The 23,527-nt window shown below is 53.9% G+C and overlaps 9 protein-coding genes across 9 annotated transcripts; 4 read left to right on the top strand and 5 right to left on the bottom strand.

Moving 5' to 3' along the window:
• Positions 1-983: 983 nt before the first annotated feature.
• Positions 984-1,877, top strand: DSM5745_06981 (uncharacterized protein; the record flags this gene model as incomplete). Its single annotated transcript, XM_026748997.1, has 1 exon — positions 984-1,877. The coding sequence occupies one exon, from the start codon at positions 984-986 to the stop codon at positions 1,875-1,877; it is 894 nt and encodes a 297-aa protein (XP_026602087.1).
• Positions 1,878-2,714: 837 nt separating this feature from the next.
• On the bottom strand, positions 2,715-4,193 carry DSM5745_06980 (AP-2 complex subunit mu; the record flags this gene model as incomplete). The annotated part of the gene is made up of 3 exons (XM_026748996.1): positions 2,715-2,721; positions 2,794-3,796; positions 3,857-4,193. 3 exons carry the CDS (start codon positions 4,191-4,193, stop codon positions 2,715-2,717), a joined length of 1,347 nt encoding a protein of 448 aa, XP_026602086.1.
• A 426-nt stretch (positions 4,194-4,619) lies between these two features.
• On the bottom strand, positions 4,620-5,971 carry DSM5745_06979 (uncharacterized protein; the record flags this gene model as incomplete). Its single annotated transcript, XM_026748995.1, has 2 exons — positions 4,620-5,818; positions 5,845-5,971. 2 exons carry the CDS (start codon positions 5,969-5,971, stop codon positions 4,620-4,622), a joined length of 1,326 nt encoding a protein of 441 aa, XP_026602085.1.
• A 657-nt stretch (positions 5,972-6,628) lies between these two features.
• On the bottom strand, positions 6,629-10,157 carry DSM5745_06978 (uncharacterized protein; the record flags this gene model as incomplete). Its single annotated transcript, XM_026748994.1, has 5 exons — positions 6,629-9,144; positions 9,190-9,577; positions 9,622-9,670; positions 9,722-9,854; positions 9,905-10,157. 5 exons carry the CDS (start codon positions 10,155-10,157, stop codon positions 6,629-6,631), a joined length of 3,339 nt encoding a protein of 1,112 aa, XP_026602084.1.
• A 1,576-nt stretch (positions 10,158-11,733) lies between these two features.
• DSM5745_06977 (single-stranded DNA-binding protein) lies at positions 11,734-12,503 on the top strand (the record flags this gene model as incomplete). Its single annotated transcript, XM_026748993.1, has 3 exons — positions 11,734-12,026; positions 12,212-12,300; positions 12,427-12,503. The coding sequence occupies 3 exons, from the start codon at positions 11,734-11,736 to the stop codon at positions 12,501-12,503; spliced, it is 459 nt and encodes a 152-aa protein (XP_026602083.1).
• A 1,080-nt stretch (positions 12,504-13,583) lies between these two features.
• DSM5745_06976 (uncharacterized protein) lies at positions 13,584-15,117 on the bottom strand (the record flags this gene model as incomplete). Its single annotated transcript, XM_026748992.1, has 4 exons — positions 13,584-13,974; positions 14,028-14,511; positions 14,584-14,791; positions 14,833-15,117. 4 exons carry the CDS (start codon positions 15,115-15,117, stop codon positions 13,584-13,586), a joined length of 1,368 nt encoding a protein of 455 aa, XP_026602082.1.
• A 1,151-nt stretch (positions 15,118-16,268) lies between these two features.
• Positions 16,269-17,896, top strand: DSM5745_06975 (uncharacterized protein; the record flags this gene model as incomplete). Its single annotated transcript, XM_026748991.1, has 2 exons — positions 16,269-16,630; positions 16,684-17,896. 2 exons carry the CDS (start codon positions 16,269-16,271, stop codon positions 17,894-17,896), a joined length of 1,575 nt encoding a protein of 524 aa, XP_026602081.1.
• A 500-nt stretch (positions 17,897-18,396) lies between these two features.
• On the bottom strand, positions 18,397-21,558 carry DSM5745_06974 (phosphatase family protein; the record flags this gene model as incomplete). Its single annotated transcript, XM_026748990.1, has 1 exon — positions 18,397-21,558. One exon carries the CDS (start codon positions 21,556-21,558, stop codon positions 18,397-18,399), a length of 3,162 nt encoding a protein of 1,053 aa, XP_026602080.1.
• A 624-nt stretch (positions 21,559-22,182) lies between these two features.
• DSM5745_06973 (Dcp1 family protein) lies at positions 22,183-23,133 on the top strand (the record flags this gene model as incomplete). The annotated part of the gene is made up of 1 exon (XM_026748989.1): positions 22,183-23,133. The coding sequence occupies one exon, from the start codon at positions 22,183-22,185 to the stop codon at positions 23,131-23,133; it is 951 nt and encodes a 316-aa protein (XP_026602079.1).
• Between the last annotated feature and the right edge of the window lie 394 nt (positions 23,134-23,527).

Genomic DNA, 23,527 nt, shown 5'->3' with positions numbered 1-23,527 from the left:
ACGGGATTCGAGTCATCTTTATAACGATGTGCGAGTAGTAGGTAGTGTCCTGGGCAAGAACACAGAGGATAGGAGGCTGGTATCCAGGTCGGGGAAGATATTACGCCGACGGAGTAGCTAGAGACCCCAACCACCTCGAGGAGACTGTACTCGGCACCAACTCATCGCCCTTTTTAGGTTCTTTGTTCTATATGGAGTATGCGTGGCTGGACTCCAATGCTGGACTCCAATTAATCCGTACCAGATTACTTGCTGTCTACTCCGTACAAATAGGTAGTTCTAATTGCAATGCACGGTACACTGCATGCGACGCAATGCGCGCTGTCCCACACGGCACGGGCCTGACGGAGTCAGTCAGAAGACACTGTCAAGGAGATTTCCACCTTGCGCAGGAGCCCGTCCCCTTTTCTCCTTGTCTCAGACTCTCAGTCCACCCTGGTGATGTAGATACAGCCATAGCACTCATATATGACCAGGCCATCTAGAAGCAAAGGAGCAGAGGGAGAATGGAGGAAGCCAGAATCCCAGTCATTCATTACCACAGTCATTTAACAGTCAGCATCAGCATCAGCATCAGCATTGCGGTCATTATTGCAGTCATTCTTTCGTCAGACGACTATAGGCCGTTCTATTATTACATGCCCAACCTCTGATACATTCATTGTTTATCCGCTTGCGGGCAGTGGCTCCACTCCCCTTTTCCACTTATCTCTCCCCCAACACCATCGCCCGTTTCAACTTCTTCCATCAACGACACTCGAAATATCATCGTCGCATCTTCGGAACTCATCCAGGCGAAATCGCTGACACCAACTTTTATACTCATCAACTTCTCAACCCCGTCCCACCTCCCCACCACCTCGAGACGCCCTCCGGCGCAAAACAGCGCCACCCACCGCGCGCACAACCAAGCTCACCACCCTCCTTTCCTCGCGCATTTTCATCCCCCATCGCATCGCATCCATCTAAACAACAATCGCGCAATGCTTCTCCCCTCCGCACTCCCCTGCGACATGCGCCGCGCATCGCGCTTCACACCCAGCCGCCTCTTCTCCACGCCTCCTCCCTCGGACGACGACAGGGGAGTCCGACCCCCAGGCAACGGGCTCCTCGGAACCTGTCGCGCACTGCAATCCCTCCTCACCACACCAGCGCCATCCTCGCGCCGCGCAAAACCAGCTCGTCTTCAAAGCCCGCTTACATTCCAACCCGCTCCGCCGTCGCCCGCCTCGTCGCGCAAGAGCAACAGTAACAGTGACACCAAACTGCGCTTCCGCTCGCACTCGCACACTCTATCATACAAGCCTCTGTCGCCGCGATCAAGGGGCCCGAATAAGCGGAGGCGCGATATCTTTGAGGAGGATCTGGATATGGAATTCGATGGAAGCTCGAGCGCGGTTTGCGCTGTCGATGCGCTGAACCCGTCGACGCCGAAGCGCGCGAGGCATCTCCCCTACGAGCTTCCTCTTGGTCTTTCGCAGACGGACTTCTACTCGCTTCATTCGCCGCCTGTCTCGCAATCTCCTCCTTCTCCTGCATTGCGACGTCAGCAAGAACAATCATCCTCACTACTACCATCATTCAACCCCGACGCAGCCCTCCCCTCCATCGAAGAACAACAAAAACATCCAGAATCAGACGAAGTCGCTTCCACAGACGATAACGACTGGACAACAGACGACGACCAGCGCCTCGTCGAGCTCGTCCTTGCAAAGTTCCAGCTCTCCCAGCGCGACTGGGACGAGTGCGCGCGGCGCATGGGCAAAGACCACGCGAGCGTTGGCCAACGATGGCAGGTCCTCGTTGGAGAGGGCAATGTCGGTCTACGACGCGGCGGACGGAGAGTCCGTAAAGCCATCCACAACGACTGGATGTGATCACTTTACTTCTCTTCTCTTTTGTATTGTAGCATTTTCTTTTGTTTGGAGTTTACGCGGATGACTGACTTTTCTCGATACCTATTTGTTTTTCTTTTTTCTTCATGCTCCCGATGACCGATGTACATTACGACTTCACTGTACTTTATGTTGCTCTGAGCTGTCCTGCTCATCTTATTCGGCTATGCCCCTGGACATGTCTTATCCACACTCTTACCATCTCGATCTTACCAGTTAGCCCAGGTCTCCTGGCCGATGTCTTTAATGCCTTACATGCACATCATATTATATCAACTCTTGTTCCGACCAATGTTCTATATTTAGATCAACATCCCAAACTTCCCCGGGAGCATAAACAATCCCAATCCAATTCCAATGCACGTCCATCACTCCCGATCCAGTCCAGTCCAGTCCGGCGCCATGATCCGCTCTTCTCGTCTCGTCCACAGTTTATAGGTTTGCGCTGTGTTAGATCGAGAACTGCGGTAGGGAAAGCGTGGAGTGTAGTAGGCGATGGACGTTTGGCTATTGAATAGCGTAGGCAGACGGCGAGTTCGAGCTGATGTGCTATCCCGCAACTGAAGATGTCAACCTACCCTTCAAAGTTCATCCGATCATACGGGAGATCGGAACTACCAAGGTCGAATATAGTATTGCAAGTGAAATGAAGGGATGTAGTCAGAAATGTAGTCAAAGTATGTTTGCACTGCGTACCAGTGCTAGGAATAGTTATTATCTACGGCTAGTTGCCGGACATCAAGCTCGACCAGCGAGCGGACTTTGCAAAACAAATTGATCAAAAAGAAAGAAAGAAAGAAACGAAACGAAAACCCTTGATCAAAAACTGCACTCAAGTTAGTATCATCCATGACCAATATCGAGTAGGTAAGCAAAGGAAAAAGGCAAGGCAACATACCGAATCTCATAACTTCCCGCGCGGGTCATGTATCGTACCCACTTTACACTTGAGTAGTTACTCTTTTCGAAGACCTTCAGGTAGCGCACAAGCAATCCGGAACTTGTAAACATTAGAAGAGAAAAGCTAAGGCTCAAGGGCGGCCGGCTCCAAGCTTTTTGATTTGTCATCGCTGACAATGTCGCCTCGGCCGTGAGGACATATTCTGCACCACCGGAGAACCGTGCAATCTTCCACACAATGTTGTTTTGTTCGGGCTCGTACTTTGCTCGGCCCTGAGATGTCCGCTCAGTTGTCTTGGCCGTGTTAAGCGGCGTGGGGATGCGAATGACGACGTTCGTGGCAAATAGTTTCGAGGAGTAATTCGCCTTGATGGCAACGCTATACTCGACTTTCGTAGTTCCGATCTCCCGCACAATCGGGTGAACCTTGAATGGGAGGTTGACGTTCTCCGTAGCGCGGTACCGCATCAGCTCGAACTCGCCATCGGGCGGCACGAAACTGATAATCCGGTCCGCGTCGAACCGTCCTAGCTTCACGCACTGGTGGAACTGGCAGTCCTCGAGCGTGACGCTCCCCGCCGCAGCCCTGGTCTTCGAACCCCCTCCCCCACCACCACCGCTTCGCCCGCCAGAACTCGGATTCGCGGACCCAGGCCCCGCGGCATCATTGTCCAGCAGCAGCCGGTCGTTCAGACCGAACTTGCACTCTGGCGTTCCGGATAGATAAGCACGCATTACAATCTGCCCGTTTACGTCGGCGCGCAGGACCGTCCCCGTTGCGGACATCAGCAGGTTCACGTCCTCGATCACGTCCACGAAGGCCTCGTTCTTGCGGTACTTGACGTCTGCGCGGCGCCAGGAAAGCGCGCCAGTGGCTTGCTGTGTTATGCGGGCGGAGTCGGTCGGGTTGTTGGTGATGGCGGACTTGACGCCCTCAGTTGTGATGTACATTTTCAGCGTGTCGGTTTCGGTGTTTTGGGGGTAGCCGAAGTCGAGGATTTCTAGATATTACGAAGAGGTAATCAGTATTGCCCAGGGAGGTAATGTTAGAGGCAGCATACCATCAAGCAACTCGTAAATCAGCACAAAATTATTCTTCACAGCCTCCTCATCGAACTTCCCGAAATAGCTCTTCCCCAGCAACACGAGCCGATACAGGAACTCAAAGACCAGGGCCGCGTTCGCATTGCTCTTCGTGACAGCAACGATGTAGATATTCTCATGTTTGACATGACTGAACGTGGTCGAACCCAGCGTCAGGATCGGAGACCGCACCTGCGGATTCGATATGACCTGGATGCGGAATATATCGGCGAGCCGCGGGCGACAGTCATTTCGGTATGCCCGAAATATGAGATTCTCGCCTTTCTGGTTGAAGATTAGAATTCCGGAGAGCATTTTGCTGTGTTGTGTTGTGGGAAGTTGGGGCTGGTGGAAGGGTTGAGGGGGCGGAGATGTACATTCGGCCGTGGTCAGGAGAAAGGGCTGCCATTGGCGGAGCGGGCGCTGGAGCTCGGGCGGAACCTTTAGTATAGGACATGGTCCAATCGTCGATTGACGGATTACAGTTTTTACTGTAAAAATAGCATATAAAATTGGACCTTAATTATTTTGTGCAGTGGCCTAGCCAACACGTAAAGCTGTATACATATGACCACAGCCGTGATCTAAAAATGGTATCAGACATGATCTCATACACCGAGACGAGGACCGAGAAAGAAGCAGAGTCCGAGACGAAGACGCTAATATACAAAGCCGGAATTAAGAGAAAGAAGTAGTCTGAAAAAAGGGGTATAGGGAGAAGAAGAAGAAAATTGAAGATGGTTATACACCACCGCTCTCCGGTCGAGTCCCAGGCCGCGACGGATTCCCCTCGCTGGGAATAATGCCGACCTTGGGATCAGGAATCTGTATATCGAGCGACATGTACGCCGTCCTCCGCAGACTCCAGATCCGGACGCCGTCCTTGGCCCCGACTTCGCGATTCCACTTCTCCAGCCAGTCCTCCACACGCCTCAGATGACTCTTGACGCCCGGCGCGCCGATATCCTCCCAGATCCACCCGGTGAGCAACCCAATCGCCCCATCGATCCAATTGCGGAAGCTAAACGGATTGAACGCGTCGACGAGCTCGTCGTTGACCGTCGCGATGATCCGTCGGAATTCTTGCTCGGGCAGTAGCGGGTCGAGAATCTCCGGATACAGATTCGAGTACGTCGGTGCCAAATCCCCCCTGACCATCCAGTCTCGTCGAATCCGAATAATACGCGTAGTCATGTACTCGTCTGACCCCGGCGGAACGTGCGGGTTGATATGTGGAAAGCAAGGATGGGCCGGGCCCCAGGCTAGCTCCTCCGCAACGTCCGGCTCATTCGGGACCCCTGGGTTCGATGGGACGGACGCGATTTGCGATTGTGATCGGAGAGAATGCTGTGACTGGACATGACGCGGACGATCGGTCCCCAAAGCGCGCTCGGGTGTAGCTACAGGTTCCATCTCCAACGGGACGTCTTCGAATGCGCCGCTCTGCCTCCCTCGAGGCACCGCTATGCTCGACCGGCCGCTTTCAGACTCCTGTTGACTGCGCTCGACAACTAGACTATTCGGCGACGGTGAGAGCCGACTGCGACGCCGCTCGGGGATCGTGAGCAGTGGATACGCGTCTCGGTGTGATCCAAGCGGGAGGCTCTCGTTCGAGGCCTGCGCAACTGCGGTCACCGGCGAGATACGCGGGACGTAGTTGACCGGGTTCGCGAGGCGAACGGCGGGTGGCCGTAAAATCTTCGGAGGCGCCCAGCGGTTCTGCAGGAATGATGATCGGGCTCGTGAAGGGGGCGTAACGGGTGTTTGCGTTTCAGATGCAATCTCCAGGCGTTCGAGGTCGGATGGGGGTAAGGCCGTGGGGCTCGGTTGGGGGTCGTGCAATGCAGCGCGCGGGGGAGGGTTCGATGGAGCAGGCTCTTTAATCTGGGGCGGTGGTATGATAGGGAGATCGCGGAATGAGCGTGACGCGGCCGTTTTTGCTGGAGAGGGGAGCCTGGAGGCAGACAGAGGAGCCGTGGTGAGTGGAAGTTGAGGGAGACAAAGTGAGAGGAAGCCGGGGCGGCTGTGATTGGCGGGCGGCGGGCGAAAAGGGGCGCACTGGCTGGGGACAAGATTCGATCTGAGCTCGACATCCACAATGATGCGATGGATCTGGAGTATAATTCGGGAGATGGTTTGGATTTAGGAAATGGAGAAGATAGTCATGAGAGTCAGATTGATTTTAAAGAATGGCTGGGTGGAGGAGTCCGTATTCAATCAAGGGCATCCAATGGACACATCAAGTCGGCTTCACTACAGGGCTGACGGCGTTGGGAGGAAAACGAAAGAAACGGCCGGAATAATAAGAACGGGCCAGGGGCGTTGGGACAAAGCCGGGATTTTATAAAGAAAGAATGAATGAATGAATCATGAAATCTCTGAAGCTCTTAAATCGAAACATCGCCAGCCAGGCCAGCCCGGACGAGGCCGGGTCGCCTCACTACTCAAATAGCCCAAATAGTGTGCAAGTAAGGCTCCAACCATGCTAAACTTAGCTCTTCCTTCCATCATGACTTCACTGCTCTTCTTCAAGGGATGGCGATCCACCGATCCCCCGAAATTGCATTCAAGCTGGGTCTTGTGATTATTATGTCACTGCAAAGAAACTAATGATCGACGTAGGTACAAACAAGCGGAAAGATTAGGTAGTAGGTAGTCGGGTAATACATATCTCATCGCTAACATAACAAGCAACCCTTTACCATGACTCCAGATGACCAAATAAAACACCACCCATATCCAATAAACTGTCATATCTGCCGATTGACGCTTTGATTGGCTTTGGCTTGCATCCGCCGCAGGGCCTCCCGATGCAAGTCGCTCATGTCGCCTCTCTGCATCCCTTCAGCGATCTTATCCCCAAGGCTAGCTGGAGAGTTGGGTTGGCCCAGCTGGCTGTACGGCGAGGCGCCGATGCCTGGGGTCGTCGACTGGGCAAGTTTCAGCGGGTCCCGTCTCCCAAGGTCATCCCGGACAGACTCCCGCCACGCTGCCAGGACAGCTGGGGAGTTCGCCCTCGATGGCACGCCGGGATTGTTCCATCTGGACGGCGCGGCGTTCGTCGGTGAAACCGGGGATGCCTGTTGGTGGAGCATTGTCCGGCGCTGAGACAGAGGGATGTCGTCGTCGTCCTCCTCGGGTATCGCAAAGGTCGAACCAGACGGATACCGCGATGAGAAGTCCGTGGGTGATTGCCCAGTGCTGTGGCGCGCATAGGGGTCGGTTGGGAGGGAAAGAGACGACAGGCGGCTTCGCATCATGTCCTCCCGCACGGCGATGAGAGGTGCCGGTCCCTTCCAGCGTGATTTCGCCTTCTCGCTGTCATCGCGGCCTTGTTCACCAGGCAAGAGCGTGACTGAAGATGGAGTGGCAATGTTACCTATTTGTGGTTGCACCGCAGGGGCCAAATTATGGGAGACATGCGCTGAACCAAATGACTGGCCAGAAAGCCGTCTGGGAGACTTTGATCTTCTCTTCTTTTTTAGCGAACCTGTTCGAGAATCGTGTTTGTGGTGGACTTCGTTTGTGTCCTTCCGAGACTCAACAGCTGGGGGCGGCTGCGCGTTCAGTGGCGTTTGTAACAATTCCGTCACATTGACCGGCGCGGCCTCTTCCTCAGCCGGGTCTGGCTGTCGGTCTTCAAAGAACTGGATAGGTTCTGGTTCGGGGATATCAGCATTCGCTAGATGTTTGGCCCATTCGTTCATGCGGTACGCTTGGACGACCCTTGATGTGTGTTTTGGGATTTGTTCCACCGTCTCTGCGTTCAGACGCTTGGGTTCATCTTTGTTCGGGGCTTTCTCCTTCGAAAGGTCCTCCTTCAATAATCCGGTCGAATTATTGTCTTCTTCGGCGGGTTTTTCAGGAGTTGTGGAGTCCTCCCTGGGCTCGCCCTTGATGTCAGCCTGACCGGTTTGGTCTGGCTTATCCGGTTGAGCGTTCCCAGTTTCACCCTGTGTTTCAGGGTCATCTTTGCCTTTGGAAGGCTTTTCCTCTGGTCGATCATCCTCGTCGTGTTGGCTAATAGCCTCGTTCTGTGATCGTGCGACGTTTGTAATGACGCCCGGCTGATGCTCAGCCTGCACTTGCTCTCCTGAGCTCTGAAGCCCAGCGGAGTCTTTTGGCACTTCAGCTTGAGTCTCGGTCGACTGCTTCTTGGTTTCATCTGGTTGCCAACATGCTTCCGCAGAGTCAACCCTGCTGTCCTTGATGTTGGCCGGCTTTGACGTGATAGCCTTAGTCGGTTTCTGGATCTGATCATTTTCGAGAGCATTGTCGGTAGAGCTTTCTGTACGCTGCGGTATGTCTTCTTTCTCTGCCACTGACTTGCTCTGGGTGTGCACCTGTGCACCTGCTTCTCTTTTCACTGGCGACGCGTCCGTAGCAGCGAGATCGTCTGCCGTTGCAGGTAGCTCCTCGTCCAACATGGCCTGGTACTGGCTGTGCGCAGCAACTGTGTGACAATCAGATTCCGCATCGTCCACAACGCCAAATGTAGAATCCACATCGTCAGCGCGAGCTACCAAAGCCTCTTGGAAATCCGAAACAGGCTTTGCGGCACTTTTGACGGACTTTGCCGCGCTCTTGGCAGAGGCCTTGCGTGAAAGCACGGATAATCGCTTCGAGTAGACGGAGGCTGTCTCGGACCCGACAATCGCTGTCATATCCGAGCTCTTGTCATCCAATATCACACCGCGCAGAGCTTTGGGGTAGCTACCATCCCCCTGTACGTCTTCACTTGGAGTGCAGGTTTCCTTTTCCGCCGAGTCTGTGTCTGTATCCTGACGCTGGGTTTCACTCCCGGTGTTGTTGGTATCCGAAGAATCATCGTTCCCGCGTGCCCTGCAGTCAGAGCAGCGATAAGAAACTGCAGAGTCCGCGATACTCTTTTTCTCTGCATCATCCTTCTCTTTGTCCTGGCCGTCTGTCTCATCCGTGTGGCTCGCTGCTAGTTCAGGAATGCTCGCCGAGCTGTCAGACGCTCCGGGCTCGTGGTCGCCGTATTTAGCCTCCCATTCCATGCGCTCTTTCAGATTATCCTCTTCCAAGCGTTTCCCGACCTCTGCTTCGGCTTCGTCTTTCTGTCTCTGTTCTTCCTGCCGCTTTTCGTCTTCGCGCGCTCTTCGCTCACGCACGACCTTCCATAGGCGCAGTTGCGAAATCACGCCCATAATGGCTACAATGACTGTGGCCGCGAGCTCAACCTTGATGTATCGAGTAACCGGGTACGTATCCGTTCCGAGGGGAAAGATGTCATCGTTCAACGCTGCAAGGTCAGCTTGATTTTACCATTACGGAAGGAGGCACTCACCCCAAAGGTAAAGCCAAAATTCTTTCAATCCAGCTTCACTGTAGCAGTCAATCCCCAAAGAAACGACCGTACCACCAGCAATGGATGTCGAAACAATTAACCCGTACGGCCGGGTATAGTGACTGAACGAAACAGCGTAGAATGCAACAGAGATCGCACCGATGAATCCAGTTTTCGCGTCCGTTGCTTTGATCAGTCCACCGGATCGCGTGGAAAGCAGCCACATGCTCGTGCAGAAACCGCCTAGCAGACAGCCGAGACCTTCAGCCAGTTCTTTGAAGACTATGGCGAGTGCGCCGAATGTCACTCCCGTGAAGAAGATCGCTACGAGGTACGCGCCTTGTATTGCAACTCGGACTGGCGGACTCATGACGTAGACGATGAGCACCTAGCTTGATTAGACGCCTCCAGGCATAGTGAGGGTGAGCTTACCGTGACTCCAAGACTTGTCAGGAAAGCGGAGGATAAGAAGACTTGGATCCTAGAGTCTGATAAGAAAGAGTCATCAGAGCGACGCAGCAGAGAGGCTTACCATAGATTCCGCACTCCAATCAATGCCAGAACACTGCCAGTGACTAGCAGGATAAACCCGCCGACTCCGAGAGCGGGTGTTACGGAGGGTTGGATCGGGAGCTCTCCGGGTGCGGTTGAATTGGCGCCATTGTCTTTGCGTTGTTAGAGAAAGCGCTGCTTGAACGAGGCAGGAGCGACTCACCTTCAACCGGTTCCGAGGCGTTCACCGTGGCCACTGGAGTGGCAGAGGCTGCGGTCGAGTTGGAGCTCTCTGTCGCCGTCGCATTGCTCGTCGCATTCGCAGTTGGGATTGTCGCATTGGACGCATCGTTACTCTCAGAGTCTCTAGCTAGCAGAGGGCCATATCCGCGACGATCGACATGGGGAACACTTGCGACAAAGGCAAATAGAGCAGGGCATAGGCAGACAAACAACAGGAGGAACTGCACCCTCATGGTGAACAGGCGTTGATTCTGTATATAAGATCGTGGCAGGACGAAGATAACACCAGCTTTGGGGGAAGCGTTGCGACGAGCTTCTCAGGCTCTATTCCCATGATTTCATCATGCGTCTAGGAAAATGTGCAAGGAACTGATCCAATCGGTGTTCTAAGGTTTAGATTAGGACGAAACACGTAGAGAGAGGGCAAACGTGGCAGCCGATGAGACAAGAGACACCCCGCTATAAACGTTGAAAGGAAGCAAACAGAGGAGAGAAGAGAATAAATGAGAATTGGCGCGGAGTAAATATTATACATGATGGGCGCGAGCCAGAATTTGGACTGTTGAGTCGCTAGCAAAGCTCACCGTGGTTGAATGGGAAATAGACTCACGCATGGCAGACGCGGTTGATCCACTCACAAAAGAATAAATGATAAATGAAATGAGAAAAGACCAAACAGACCGGGGTATCAGTCTCCGATGATAGGACGTGCATGCGCGTGTAGGATCTTTCTGTGGGCGAGGTGACACCATACTCGGAGTTGGGCGCCGGCTCTGCTCCATGACTCCATGGGTCAACCTGTGCCTTGTTGAAACTTGAAAGAAAGCTGGACGACAACAGAGATTATTGGACGGTTCCATGAATCGATAGACAATCTCAATATCAGCGACTTGTCTGTAGAAGACGATCCTGATCTCGGCCAGCCAACGATCGCCCGGCGGACCACACTAGCACCACTAGTCGTGCCGGCTACAGCGGACATGTCCACTCCATGGTTTCCATCACTCCACTGAGTCCATGCTGGCCGGGGGCACAGTCCCATTGGGTTCGAAGCAAGCTCAGCAAATATTGGCTGTGAGTGTCACTGGACACAAGACCCAGGGGTCCGACTCAGGACCTGCATTAGAGCCCTGCCTGATTCCTGAAAGCCCGGCCGAGGCCAGTGCTGCCCCCGAAGGCCGAAGCCCTTAGCTAGCAGCCTAGCACCAATATCTGGCAATCGTATCCTCCCGAATCCTTCGCGATCCCGGCATCTGAGCTGTCAGGCCCGGCGTCTCTGCGTTGGCATCTGTCAAGACTCAAGCCTGACATGAGCTCACTGCTCAGAAGGCCTGCCCAGAATGGTCAGCTCGCTACGGCAAAAAGTCCGACGCACGAAGGGTGCGGTGAGAAAGTCCAGATACTCCGTAGAAGCTAAATGTCATCACTGATTCTGCGAGGTCCGAGTGTGATATGTAAAGGTGACGACTCGGCCAGCTAGCCGACCTTGGTTTGGAGCATGCATCGAGCTCTGCAACATGGACCCATCGTCGATGCTCCATTGTTCAATAGACTCAGATTGCTCTCAGCTGCAAACCGGGAGATGGCACGCATAAAGCGATCCTTACGGATAGCACAGCAGGGCAGATCTCAAACGGTGAAGCCAAACTCGAGGGAGAGGCTGCCATCCCTGTCCACGTGACTGTGATTTAGCTCCAACTCCAGTCCCGACTCTCCGCAACATTTTTTCTGCAGCTGAGCCAACCATCGATCCGTCCTCTAACCACGCTTAATTGCATCATCTCCATCACCATCTCCATCTCCATCACCATGTCTGCCTACACCTCCTCTCTGCGCTCTGCTCTGCGCGCTGCCCCTCGCGCGGCCCCCGCTCGCTCCTTCAGCTCCTCGTCGGCGCGCGCTGGCGCTCGTATGAACATCACCGGCCGTCTTGGTGCCGACCCGGAACTGGTTACTAGCCAGGCCGGCGTTGAATACGTGAAGTACCTCGTTGGCGCTAATTCTTTCGCCCCCAGCGCCAACCGTACCACCAGCTGGTTCCGTGTGAAGGCGTTCGTGAATGACAACAGCCGCGACTACCTACTCAACACCGTCAAAAAGGGGTAAGTTCAGAACCTGATCCGGACCCGGACGTGTGATTAAATTGCGTCTGTCTTGCTCGTCTGTCTACGCCAAGGCAACGGCAGAGTCGACGCAAGGGAACGACCGAGTGGGTGGATGTAGTCGGCCAAGATGACTGACTTGACTGGAGTTGGATGACCTGCTAATGAGTTTTCCTCCTGAATAGAACCCTGGTCAGTGTCGATGCCGAGGCTACCATGAGGAAGTACACAGCCCCCGATGGCTCCGATCAGTACTCTCTAAGTCTTGTTCAGCGTGCGTTCTTCTTTCCTTAGCGCTTCTTCGCATACACTTCTCGGTCGAGAACAAACTCGTTGGGCTCGACTTGAATTTGCAGCTTCGTTTTGCTTACTGGCTTTCGCTAACCATGTCCGTTATCAGGCCAACTCGAGATCCTGCGCCGCCCCTACAACCCGTCCGAAGGCGGCGCCTACGATGCCGAGCAGTCGCAGGAGTAAAGCCATTCACTCCCGATAGACGTTCCCGCTTTGAACCCACACACTTTCTATGTCATGTCTAGCTTTGTTCACGTCAACGGATTGATTTGACTCGGTCCCTTGGCCGTGATCTGGGTTAGGATACGCTGTCCCCGCTCCCTGGACACTATTCTCCAAAGGCCAGTTTGCGTATGAGAATTCATCGATTTTGGCGATGTTGGTGTCGTTCTAGAGGTAGCTCTCATATGCCATTACTGGTACCTCAATGTATTATATAACGACCTTCTGTGACAACCCTACATCTTGTTCTCTCCTAGAATCATAACCCGTAATCCGTCCTTGTCTACATCAACGCGAACCATCTTCTTCATCTTCTGCTCGACAGGCGTGTCTCAAGACTCCTCGCCTCCGAAAGCCCGCCGAAAGCTAAACCCCAAATTCAGCAAGCTTCGTAGTAACCTAGACCAGGCACTGAATGCCCTACCTACTGCACTAACCACTAGCCCGGCTCACTTGCCCTGGCCCTAGTTTAGTCTACCCTGCTCCGTGCCAGCCACATTTCATCACTTGAACACGAGGCCGGACGAATACCTTACCTTACCTTGTGTACCTAAAGATCTACAACTTTCCTTCGACCAGATCCTGCGTCGCAAACGTTCGAGCGGGAATTTTGCATTCCGGGGGAGGCCCAGTTTGTATGGTGGGTAGACAGGTGAGGATGATGCTTTCTTTTATCTCATGCTATAATAGGATCCCTGCAGAGAACATACCTACCTAGGGTCCGTTTCATGCATTACGGACAAAGAATACCGCTATTTAATCCATTCGAGCACAGGTTCTGAGAAGAGCAAAGAGTTCTGGTATTTAGCCTTAAGGGCACAAAAGAAATGGCTGTTGTGAACCAGGTCAGGGTATCCCGCATTAGAATAGAATATACATAAATGGACCCGTAGAAGAAAGCGGGTGGTGATTAGAAGTCAGAAGAGAACAGAACTGGGCAGATCATACATACAATGCCTACCTGAAGAAAGAAGGGGGAAAAACAGAACATGAAAATGAAAATGAAGATGTTGCCGCGGCTTAAATTTTGACAGGCCGACCCTACACCTGCAATTCTTCCTGCCTAATAACCTGCTTGACTCTGATAAAGTCTGTTCGCGGGGAGATGGACCCGGTGAGGTCGACGAGGTCAATGCTTCCGCGGCTCTGACTAGTTCCAGCCCAGGCGTTCGAGCAGACGGTGTTGGAGTTTGTAGGAACCGCGAGGTTTGGCGTGGAGCGCGAGCGCATCTTGTCGGCAGAAGCCGAGCGCGAGAATGGGTTCCTGAACCAGGCGAAATGGGTCTTGAGCCCTTCTTCCCTGGGGGCTCCCGGGGCCTCAATGACACGAGAGACAGAGGTGCCTTTTTCAAGGTCTTTTTCTTTGTAGCTGGTTTCGGAGCTGAAGGTGCAGTCGGTTGAGTTTGTCCGAGCGGAATGGTAGAGGTCGTCTCTGTCTTTTGTTAGTATGTGGTCAACGGGTACGGTAAGGATGGGTTGGCATACTGTGCTTGGCTCCTCTTAGGTACGAGGTGCGCTCGACTTCCACCAGACCCTGCTGTAGGCCGGGAGCTCCCGGATGATGTAGTCTCTGTAGGACTGAAGCAGCAATCCAGACCGAAGGGTCGGAGCAGCGAGCGATACATCCGCGATGCATCTCGACCAGTCCCAAAGAAAATGAATGCAACGTAGCCTGCTGTGATGGGGATCCATCTGTCGAAGTAGACCTTACCACCGCCTGGTACCATCTGTATCACACCAGCTGAAGACCCAGGCCCGTGGATGAGCGACCATGAGAAGGCGTGCCACGGCAGGCTCAGCTTGATCTGGACATATACTACGTATGCCTGGAGTGGAACAAGGGCTACAAGCATGACAAAGGCGAGGAAGAACAGACGGAGGAAGCGTGACTTGTTGGTTCCTGAATCAGCGGCGCGGATGATCTCGTTGAATCGGTTCCGGTATCGCTTGAGTCGAAATAGGACGAGGCCTGAGACGTTAGACGAGCTTGAGAATGAGGTGCACGGGACGTACCGCAATAATAGCTCGCAATGAAGCATACCACAAGCGGCCATATATAGCCCAGTGCGAGGCTCACCCAACTTTGATCGAGACTGGTAGTGCATCCGGAGACGCCAAAGATAAAATAGCGGTTGCCTTGGTAGATGAAGTGCATCGCTGCCGCAAACAGGGGAACTATGATGCAGAACAAGACTTCCATGAAACGGCTTATCCAACGTTGACGCTTGCTCGGGACAAGAGTGGCCCGGCTGGTGTCCAGCACACAAGCCAGGCTCCGGAAGATACAAACCAGACTGCCCGGAATTGCAATATATGAGGCAATCATCATCTTCACCTCAATGTCACAAAGACCTGCACCGTCCCACCAGTTGGCGAAATCGTCGGTTGGCCAGATGAAAGCATTGGCGACACTGAAGATATTCAGGACGATGAACCACGCCATCATGATGGCGGCCGGGAAGTTTCTGTTCTTCCAGTGCAAGACTAGAGGAGGAGTAAGGGCCATGATGGAGCTGACAGCAAGCGTCTGCATGACCACTGTCTCCGTAGAGAGCGACATCGTTGGTGTCTCCATGTTGGATAGGTGTAGGCTTGTCAAAACTGGATTGTATGTTGTATCGAGGCCGAGTTCTGGCACGGAGTCTGCTTTCTCATGGAATCACAGCGCAAAGGGGAGGAAAGGTTTGATTAAGAAGGCAAACGCTGAGCCAGCAGCATCATGTTCGGAGAAGAGGAAAGACAAGGGCCAGCCGCCTTAAGGATAAGAAATGACTCCGAAACAGAAACTGGCGTAGAATAGCGGTGTTGAGTCGAGTTCATTGAGACAATCGCCTATTGCAGGCCCTTATAGGGACCGCAATAGGGCGATGGTGGACGAGCAATGCATGGTGGTATCCATGTTATACAGCCCGCTGCAGGCAGGCGGTCCAGTCGGGAACGACAGGGAATCGCACAGTGGGTTTGTCTCTGCCGATCCATGACAATAAGCTCAGCTCTTTAACAGCTTGGGGATTGTGAATAAAGAGGTGCTGCAGCCGAGAGTCATGACCAAGGGCATTCATTGAGCCGACTCAGATATTGCCTGATTCGGGTGTCAATAGATCCAGATCCTCAATTGGGAGAGTTGGAATAGTGTCACCTCTTTTTCTTCTGTTCCCTCAGTTGAGATCCGAATGCTACCTGCTTCCAAGCCTTCCACGGCATTTGTACGACAACCAGTGACGTCTTACGCTCGGTGTTACTGCCCACATTGTACGGACTTTGGAGGGTCTATGGCGGTATGGCCGTGCTTCTCGGGTGTGCCCTCGAGATTGATTAGATGCGAGATTCACCCGAGATACTCGGATCTCTGGATGAGTATTCAAGGTGGTAATGTGCGGTGACAACGGGGAATTGCAGCAATCTGCAAGGGAGACTGATTGCTTCCAAAGACCCCCAGTGGTTCGCTGATGTTGTTTGCTTGAAGGAGTGGTGAGGGAGAGGGAGAGGGAGAGGGAGAGGTCACGAGAGCCGTTAGTGCACTCGCTTGGTTAGGAGGGCGACTAGTAGACGACTGCTGGACGCTAGTGCTGGCAACGCCCCGATCGGCCGCCGCCGTCACCATGACAGGATTATGATCCACCATGAACGGTGGAGCTGACGACCAGATCTGATCTCATCCCCCACGATCTTCAGTCTCCTGAAGAGACGAAGGATGGCACCTCCTTCACGCCCCCTGACATCGCCATGTCGAACTCCCCCAGTCCCCTGAACGCGAATCTGCGCCATCGCGGCCTCGCCCGGGCTGCCACCGTTGCGGAGGGCCAGAGCCAGCCTCCGCAGCCCCAAGTCCCTCCCCAGCGTCGCAACTCCACCTTCTCCGACTCCGTGTCTGAAGCCATCCGCTCGTCTACTGATGAATTGTTCTTCCCACGTGCCGCCGGGAAGCATGATGATGAGGAGTCACATTGGCATTCGGCGCCCCTGGGTCTCGCGCTTCTGCCTGCCATCGCCGGCATTTTCTTTCAGAACGGCAGTGCGTTCGTCACAGATGTTACACTGTTAGCGTTAGCGGCGGTGTTTTTGAATTGGTCTGTTAGACTGCCCTGGTAAGCTGAGTCCTATTTCTACCCGAGACCCTATCTAACCGACGTCTCTTCAGGGAATGGTACCGCTCTGCTCGAAGTATCCGTCGCCAAAACAGCCTCTATGACATCGCACCCCCTCTCGGACTAGACACGCCAATTAGCCCTACTCAAGACGAGCAGGAAGATGAGACATCGCCCGGCCAAGACGAAGATCGGGACCATGACCACGACCACGATGACAGGAGAGAACATATCTCTGCCGACAGCACAGCCGCCGCCGCGGTCGAAGAACTACAGATCCACGAACTGGCCGCGCTCACATCCTGCTTCCTCTTCCCCATCATCGGCACATGGATTCTACACACCATCCGTTCCAACCTCTCCCGCCCCTCCGAAGGCCTCGTCTCAAATTACAATCTAACAATCTTCCTCCTCGCCGCCGAGGTCCGACCCTTCTCGCATCTCCTCAAGATGGTCCAATCCCGCACCCTGCACCTTCAACGCATCATCGCCACCTCAGATGATGACGACAGCGAGCAGAAGGACAAAATCGACGCCTTTAAAGTCATGGACCTCTCCAAACGCATCGAGGAACTAGAAGCCCACGTCGCCGAGGCAGCCGCTCTACGCATATCCACCGTCAACGCCGAGAAGGAGAAGGAGAGGGAGCGCGAGAATGAGAACCGCGGACTCACCCCGCAAGAACAAGAGTACACCCTCTCCCTCGTCTCCCAAGCAGCCGCCGAGTACCGCAAGGGCTTCCAAACGGACATCGACGCCCTCAACCGCGCTATGCGCCGGTATGAAAAACGCACCGCGCTTGCAGCCTACCAGACCGAAAGCAGACTTCACATGCTGGAATCCAAGGCCCGCGATGCGCTCTCGCTTGCTGCTGCGGCGCAGCGGTCCACATCTCATCGCTCTCGCGTTCCAGGCTTAGGACTGTTCGATATGGCCCTGGACTGGACATCCAAGGCTTTCTTGTTGCCGCTGACCATCGGCGTTTCAGTGGTCCGTCTGCCGCTGCTCATTGCCAGGCGCGGTGTCCGGGTCTGCAGGGATATGGTATTTGGCTCGCGCTCGGGTTCGGGTTCAAGCAGGTCCTCGATAAAGAAGAGGTCTCCCACTCCCGCTACTTCCGGCGCTGTTAGTGGCAGTGGCAGTAGTAAAGCGAAAGCTAAAGCGCCGCAAACGCGCAAGCATGCGCCGACATCCGCACCGACCTCGGTGCCGTCGTCGTCTACGCAGCAGAAGCGGACGAAGCGCGCCACAAGTGTAGAGGAGTGAGTCGCTTGGTTCTAGCTTGGTTAGGTTAGCTTCAGTTCTTTCGGAGTGTTCAATTCTGGCTCTGGCTTGGGCTTGGGCTTGGGCCTGGGCCTTGTAGATTAGGTAGAGCGGCTTGGTTCGGTTGGCGTCCACTGGCTGGATGGTACATTGGTGCATGTGTATAAGCATTTTGTGATATAGGCATGTAGGGGTTATCTGGCGACTTTCTGGGACGAAGGGGGAAGATATATTTGGCTACCTTGGTTGCTACATTGAGAATAATTCCGTGGTATTCTAGCATAGATTGTAACTGTAGGTGCTGTCTCAAATAAAGATCACGCTATCTAGCATGGTTGTTTTTGTAAATATAGGTGCAACTCAGGCCAAGCAGGTGTATGGCTTTATATATGCAACCCCCTGCCACCCCAACCCATCTATAAATAACTCTAGCCACCAAACCGAGTATATAACAAACCAACCAAGAACGAAATCATGATACAAGTACGCATTATCTAAGGAAGTCATGGCGCGCCGCCGGACGGTCCGTTATAGTCCACCCCAATAGTTTTGAGGAACGGCTCAATGATACCGCGCTTGCGGTCCTCCAGGAGTCGCCTTTCTTTATCCTTAGATGGGACAGGGACGTCAGAAGATATAAGCACGGATGAGAAGAATGCGGCTAGGGCGCTTTCAACGGCGAGTCGGCGCTGGGCCATATGTGATACGGCGGGGTCCGGTGACTGTGGAAATGAGGATGAGGGCTCCGAGATCGTTAGCTTCCGCCGTAAACTACCGCCGGAAATAAAGGACGTCCGGGATACCGAGGATGTCCGGGAGATAGGTGAGGAGGTTGACGATTGGTCGTCCTTGTCATTGTCCCTAGATTGGTGGGTATCTTTTGTATTTTCTTTGAGATCTGGTTCCTTAGAGTGAGGAGGCATGGACGGGACAGGTGCGACTTCGTTGGCTATTCGCGCCAGCATGAATGTTACGAATGTAAAGGAGACACTGTGCGCCGGTGACGGGGCAAGGCTCTCGAGCACCCAAGCCTGCGAGTCTTCCCAAGAGAGCGGGGTCTGCTTGGCCTTTTCTCGAGCTTGAATTTGTTGGTCGAGGTTTTGCCAGACAGATGCAGAGATGACCCCATCTTTCAGGGAGCGCAGAAACGCAACAAGAACCTCGCCTAGGATCTCGAGTCGATGTAGTGACGGTACTTCAGGAGGAAACACATGGCTGAAAGGTTGGTTGGTATCTAGGGCCTCGCGAGCCAAGGCTAGAAGCGGCGAGCGTGCTTCCTTGTCTTTGAGCGTCCACGTCTCGGGCTCAAAAGGCCAGGCATAACCATGCGGCCCCCTTTCCCAGGGAGCCTTGGACTCATCATCCTCGCCTTGCACCATACTCCATTCGGCAACTGCGCGTTCCGTGAGATCAGAGATCGCCTCGGTTAGCTTGAATAGCTCTCTAGGGGCGGATATCGGAGCTCCTGCTTGGTCATGGCTCTCTGTTGGGCGGGTGGCGACCAGGGTACGTGCGCCAGCCTCGGGGAGCCGAGTGAGTTCCTCCAAGCTACGACCGAATGCGGTTGGTAGCCATTTTCCATATGCAGAGACAAAATGATCTCTGCCATCTTTTACTCGAAGGACCAGGATTTCCTCGAGCTTCACCTTTCCATTATTGAGAAGGCGGACGAACTTGGTGTCTCGCACCCAGATTGTGACTTCAACCATAGCCAGCTCCCCGGGCAAAAGTGTACATTCGTTCGATGACGCTGGTTGGGTTTGGTCTTCAGATTCCTCGTGGTGCGGCTTCTCGACTTTGTACTCTAGCCACGGCGTTGCCTCAGCATCACCGCCGCGCTCCGGTTTCTGGATAGAAAATGTGGCAGGTACACCGCTTGTGTTGGCAACAGTCAACGCCCGACTGGCAGGGACGTCTAAAGAAATATCTCCAAAATCCACAGCATTCGGATCAATATCTGACTTGGACGGTTCACGGCCGTGGTTGTCAACCACAACTGTTAAGCCGGGTCGAGACTCGTTCTCGGCCTTATCCAACTCCCTCACAACTTCCTGATGCACTTGGGCTTTGAGCTTCGGTTCCACGCAGTTTAGTTCTAGCGTGAAGCCAGCAACTAGCGGTTTGTGGTCTGAGGAAAGAACGCCTTGGTGAGAGGTATAATAGTCTAATCGTATGGAGTTGTCCGCTTCTGAGGATACATCGGCCGAGACGTCTTCATTATCTTGTTCGTCGTCCGGATCATATTCATCACCGCTATCACCATCAGCGTCTGGGTCGTAGTCGAACAAAACGCTATCATCGGCCGCGGCGCTGTCAAGTCCCCTCGCTTTCATCTCTTCGTCTCGTTTTCTAGCCTCGGTAGCTTCCTTAACGAGCTTCTCATACCTAAGCTTATCCTTGCGTGACCGGTAAAGGATGCGATCACACCAGCTAGGTCCTCTAAGCTTCTCGCTAGAGTCAAACCGCGCCACGCTGCCGACATCGTACTTGTACGTGGGCAGGAACGAGATCTGGCCCTCCCGCCAACCTTCATGAAAGGCTTTCTGCTTATGTTGTTGCATTCGCAACTGATCATGAGGAAACAATGAAGATATCGTTGTTTGAAGAGAAGCCGGATCCTGATTGGGATCCAGCTCTTCATCAGAGTCGCTTGGAATTACCTCGGATACGGGCGACTGACTACCGACGTCCTCAGCGACGACAATGCGCGGAGACGATGAACCATCAACCTCACGCAACGCGCTGTGTCTCCTGTCGTACTCGTTTTCCGTATGCCGAGCAAGAACCTGCCGTACGTCACCGCCAGGGATATCCTCTAGGCGGTAATTTAGGTCGCCAAACCAGAATGCGTAATCCTCATCTCCAATGCTTTCGCAGGGCGCATCTCGAAGCGTATAGTCAGTATCAACCGGGTCAAATTTTGTACGAGCGACAATCTGTGAGGCGTCCCAGTTCCGTCGGTCTAAGCTGGCCTTGTCCGAGCCCGCCGCCAGGTGACAATTGACGAAAATAAAACACGTAGTCTCGCCTAGTAACAGGCGCGTCGCGACAGCTCCTTTGTTGCCCATGTATCCGAGCAGGCCTGTACCTACACTGGTAGAGCTTACCGCGGAGATGCTATCGGCAATGGACGGGGCAGCATAAATAAGTTGTAATAACCCAATAAGCTGAGTTTCCGCAATCAGTTTGTAACCTTGGGGAAGCGCATCCTCAACGGCTCTTTTCCAGCGACTGGCGGGAGCCGTATCCACATATGGCCTCAATGCTTCTGCAGGCGAGGAGACATCAACGATTTCTTGCAGGCCTAAAACATAAAGATCAATCTCATCAGGTGGGGTCTCGAGGAGCGAAGCAGCTCCCCCGGAGCCTCCCACTTTTGATGCTGAGCGATTTTGCAACGCCGATGCGGGTTGTCCGCATACTCCCTCCTTTTGCACAAACCACTTCCCGATATCTCTCTCCGTGCCAGCGATGGCAGCGACATTCCAGCTCCCAACCTTCACTTTGAGAGTCCGATGGTGGGTATATTCTTCTTTGCGCGCTTTCACGGCATTCGGGAGGGACGAAGGGTCATAGCCGGAGTCTGCGGACCCTCCGGGGTTATCGTTATCGGAGGGGTAATCACCAACCCCGGGGCCGGGGCGCTGCTCATTGTTGGCAACCATACTAAAGCGATCTATTCCGATGTGAGCGAATCACTCATCCCTCCAAAGCTGTCTTCGATATATATGTCAACTTGCGCTTCACCTGAGGCTGGAGGCGGTATAAGGAAAGACGCCGAGGGGCGAGACGTAAAAGGGTAGAGTGGGCGTAAGCAAGGCGTGACCGTCAATCATCACGGGTCGACATTGAGCGCAACTGAGGATCATTAAGGACCGGATAATGGCTCGAGCATCACGCGCGGTATACTAGTGGACGGCCTAGCGGAAGTATAGCGAATGAACCGGAGGGATCGTGGCCCTGGGGATGGTGGAGGCGTAGCAGTGGCGAGTCCGAGTCAGATCCAGGTTTCCAACAGTATCGCCCTCGTACCTGTACAAGCGTAGATATCACAGGATGATGCGAGATGTAGATCAAGAGGGGCCGCAGTGGTCGTGACGGGGCCTGCGACGTCGGAACAGCGCGACCGCCTTCCGGAAGCGGAGACAGTTCGAGCTTCATCTCCGATCTCCAGCGTTCGCTCTTGCCCTCCTGCATCCCGCTCTTGCCCTCGCTCCTGCAATTCATCTCGGCATCGCCCGGACTCGCACTTTATTCTTATATGCCGCCGGATCTGTGAACACTTCACTATGGCGTCACGCAGGCCTCGCCGCCCCAACAACAACAACAACAACCATCACAATCAGAGCAGCAATCAACACAGCAACCCGAGTCACACCCAGGGGTACTTTCAAGGGTCAGGTTACGATTCAGACTACCAGTCCTACCTCTCCGACCCGCAGCAGCTGCTCGACCAGCAGAATCGGAGCATGCCGTCGGCGCCGCCGCGCACAAACGAGGAGCTTAACCTTTCGGTTTTACAGAGCCACAACCCCGAAGTCAAGTCGATACAGTCAATTGCGCCATTCGCGGTTGTCTACACATTTAGCCCGACAACACGGCAATGGGAGAAGACCGGGGTGGAGGGCACTCTTTTTGTTTGTCAGCTCGTAGCGGGGAGTTTGGGGGAGGAGCGGTACAGTGTGTTTGTGCTGAATCGACGGGGCTTGAATAACTTCGATCTGCCTTTAACGCATGGCGATAACGTGGAGCTTACGGAAGAATATATTATTCTCAAATCTGACTCCACCTCCGACCCCAGTAATGCGCGCCCTAGCAGCGATGTTCGCATCTATGGGCTTTGGGTGTTTTCGGAACCCCCGCCCAGTTCTACGGCGGAAACGCGCAACATCAACGCCCAGGTTATCCGGGAATGCGCAGTTATGGCCGGGCACAGTCTCAAATTGGCCCGCGAGCGACTCGAGGCCGCGCGCCAGAATGGCTTACATGCTGCTGCGACAGCGGCGTCAACGACCATAGACCCCCTGGATGAAGTACAGGGCAGCGCTCCAATGGGTCGTCAGATCTCGCTTAGAGACTTGTTTGGTCAGGAGAGGGCGCAAGATGATGGATGGAGTGTGAGAGCGCATAGTCAGCCAACACAGGCACAGCCGGAACCGGCCGCGAGCGAATCGCAGGATGTATTGGGAGACCTCTTTAGGAGAAGCGGTTTAGTTTATCGAACCGGCCCGAACTCATGATGATCCGATTGTACGAATGCAACGATTATAGACGACCTTGGAATGTTTTGGTCTCCGGGCAGAGCTCGGTTAAGGGCAATCAGCCGAGTATGCCATTGGTCTCATTCCATGCAACCGGTGATTCACGTCTATCTACTTTCTCAACGACAGAGTTATGCGCAGTCCCCTCGTCCGGGATTGGCGGCTATGGGGGTCCATATAGAAAGTCCGACCTAGTCAGTGATCCGCCGGCCGGACTTCTGAACCAGAACGGATGATGCCACTGTAACGCAGGCTCGTGACGAACGTGACGAATTTCAACTTTGGACTCTTCAACCCATCCGCTATCGGGGTCTCTACCCCCTGAGTACATTAATGAAGATGTCCTCCTGATCTGTACTTCTTTCTGTAACAG

This window comes from Aspergillus mulundensis (genome assembly GCF_003369625.1).
Source record: "Aspergillus mulundensis strain DSM 5745 chromosome Unknown scaffold_7, whole genome shotgun sequence".
Taxonomy (NCBI): domain Eukaryota; kingdom Fungi; phylum Ascomycota; class Eurotiomycetes; order Eurotiales; family Aspergillaceae; genus Aspergillus; species Aspergillus mulundensis.
This window is presented reverse-complemented; position numbering and strand designations above follow the sequence as displayed.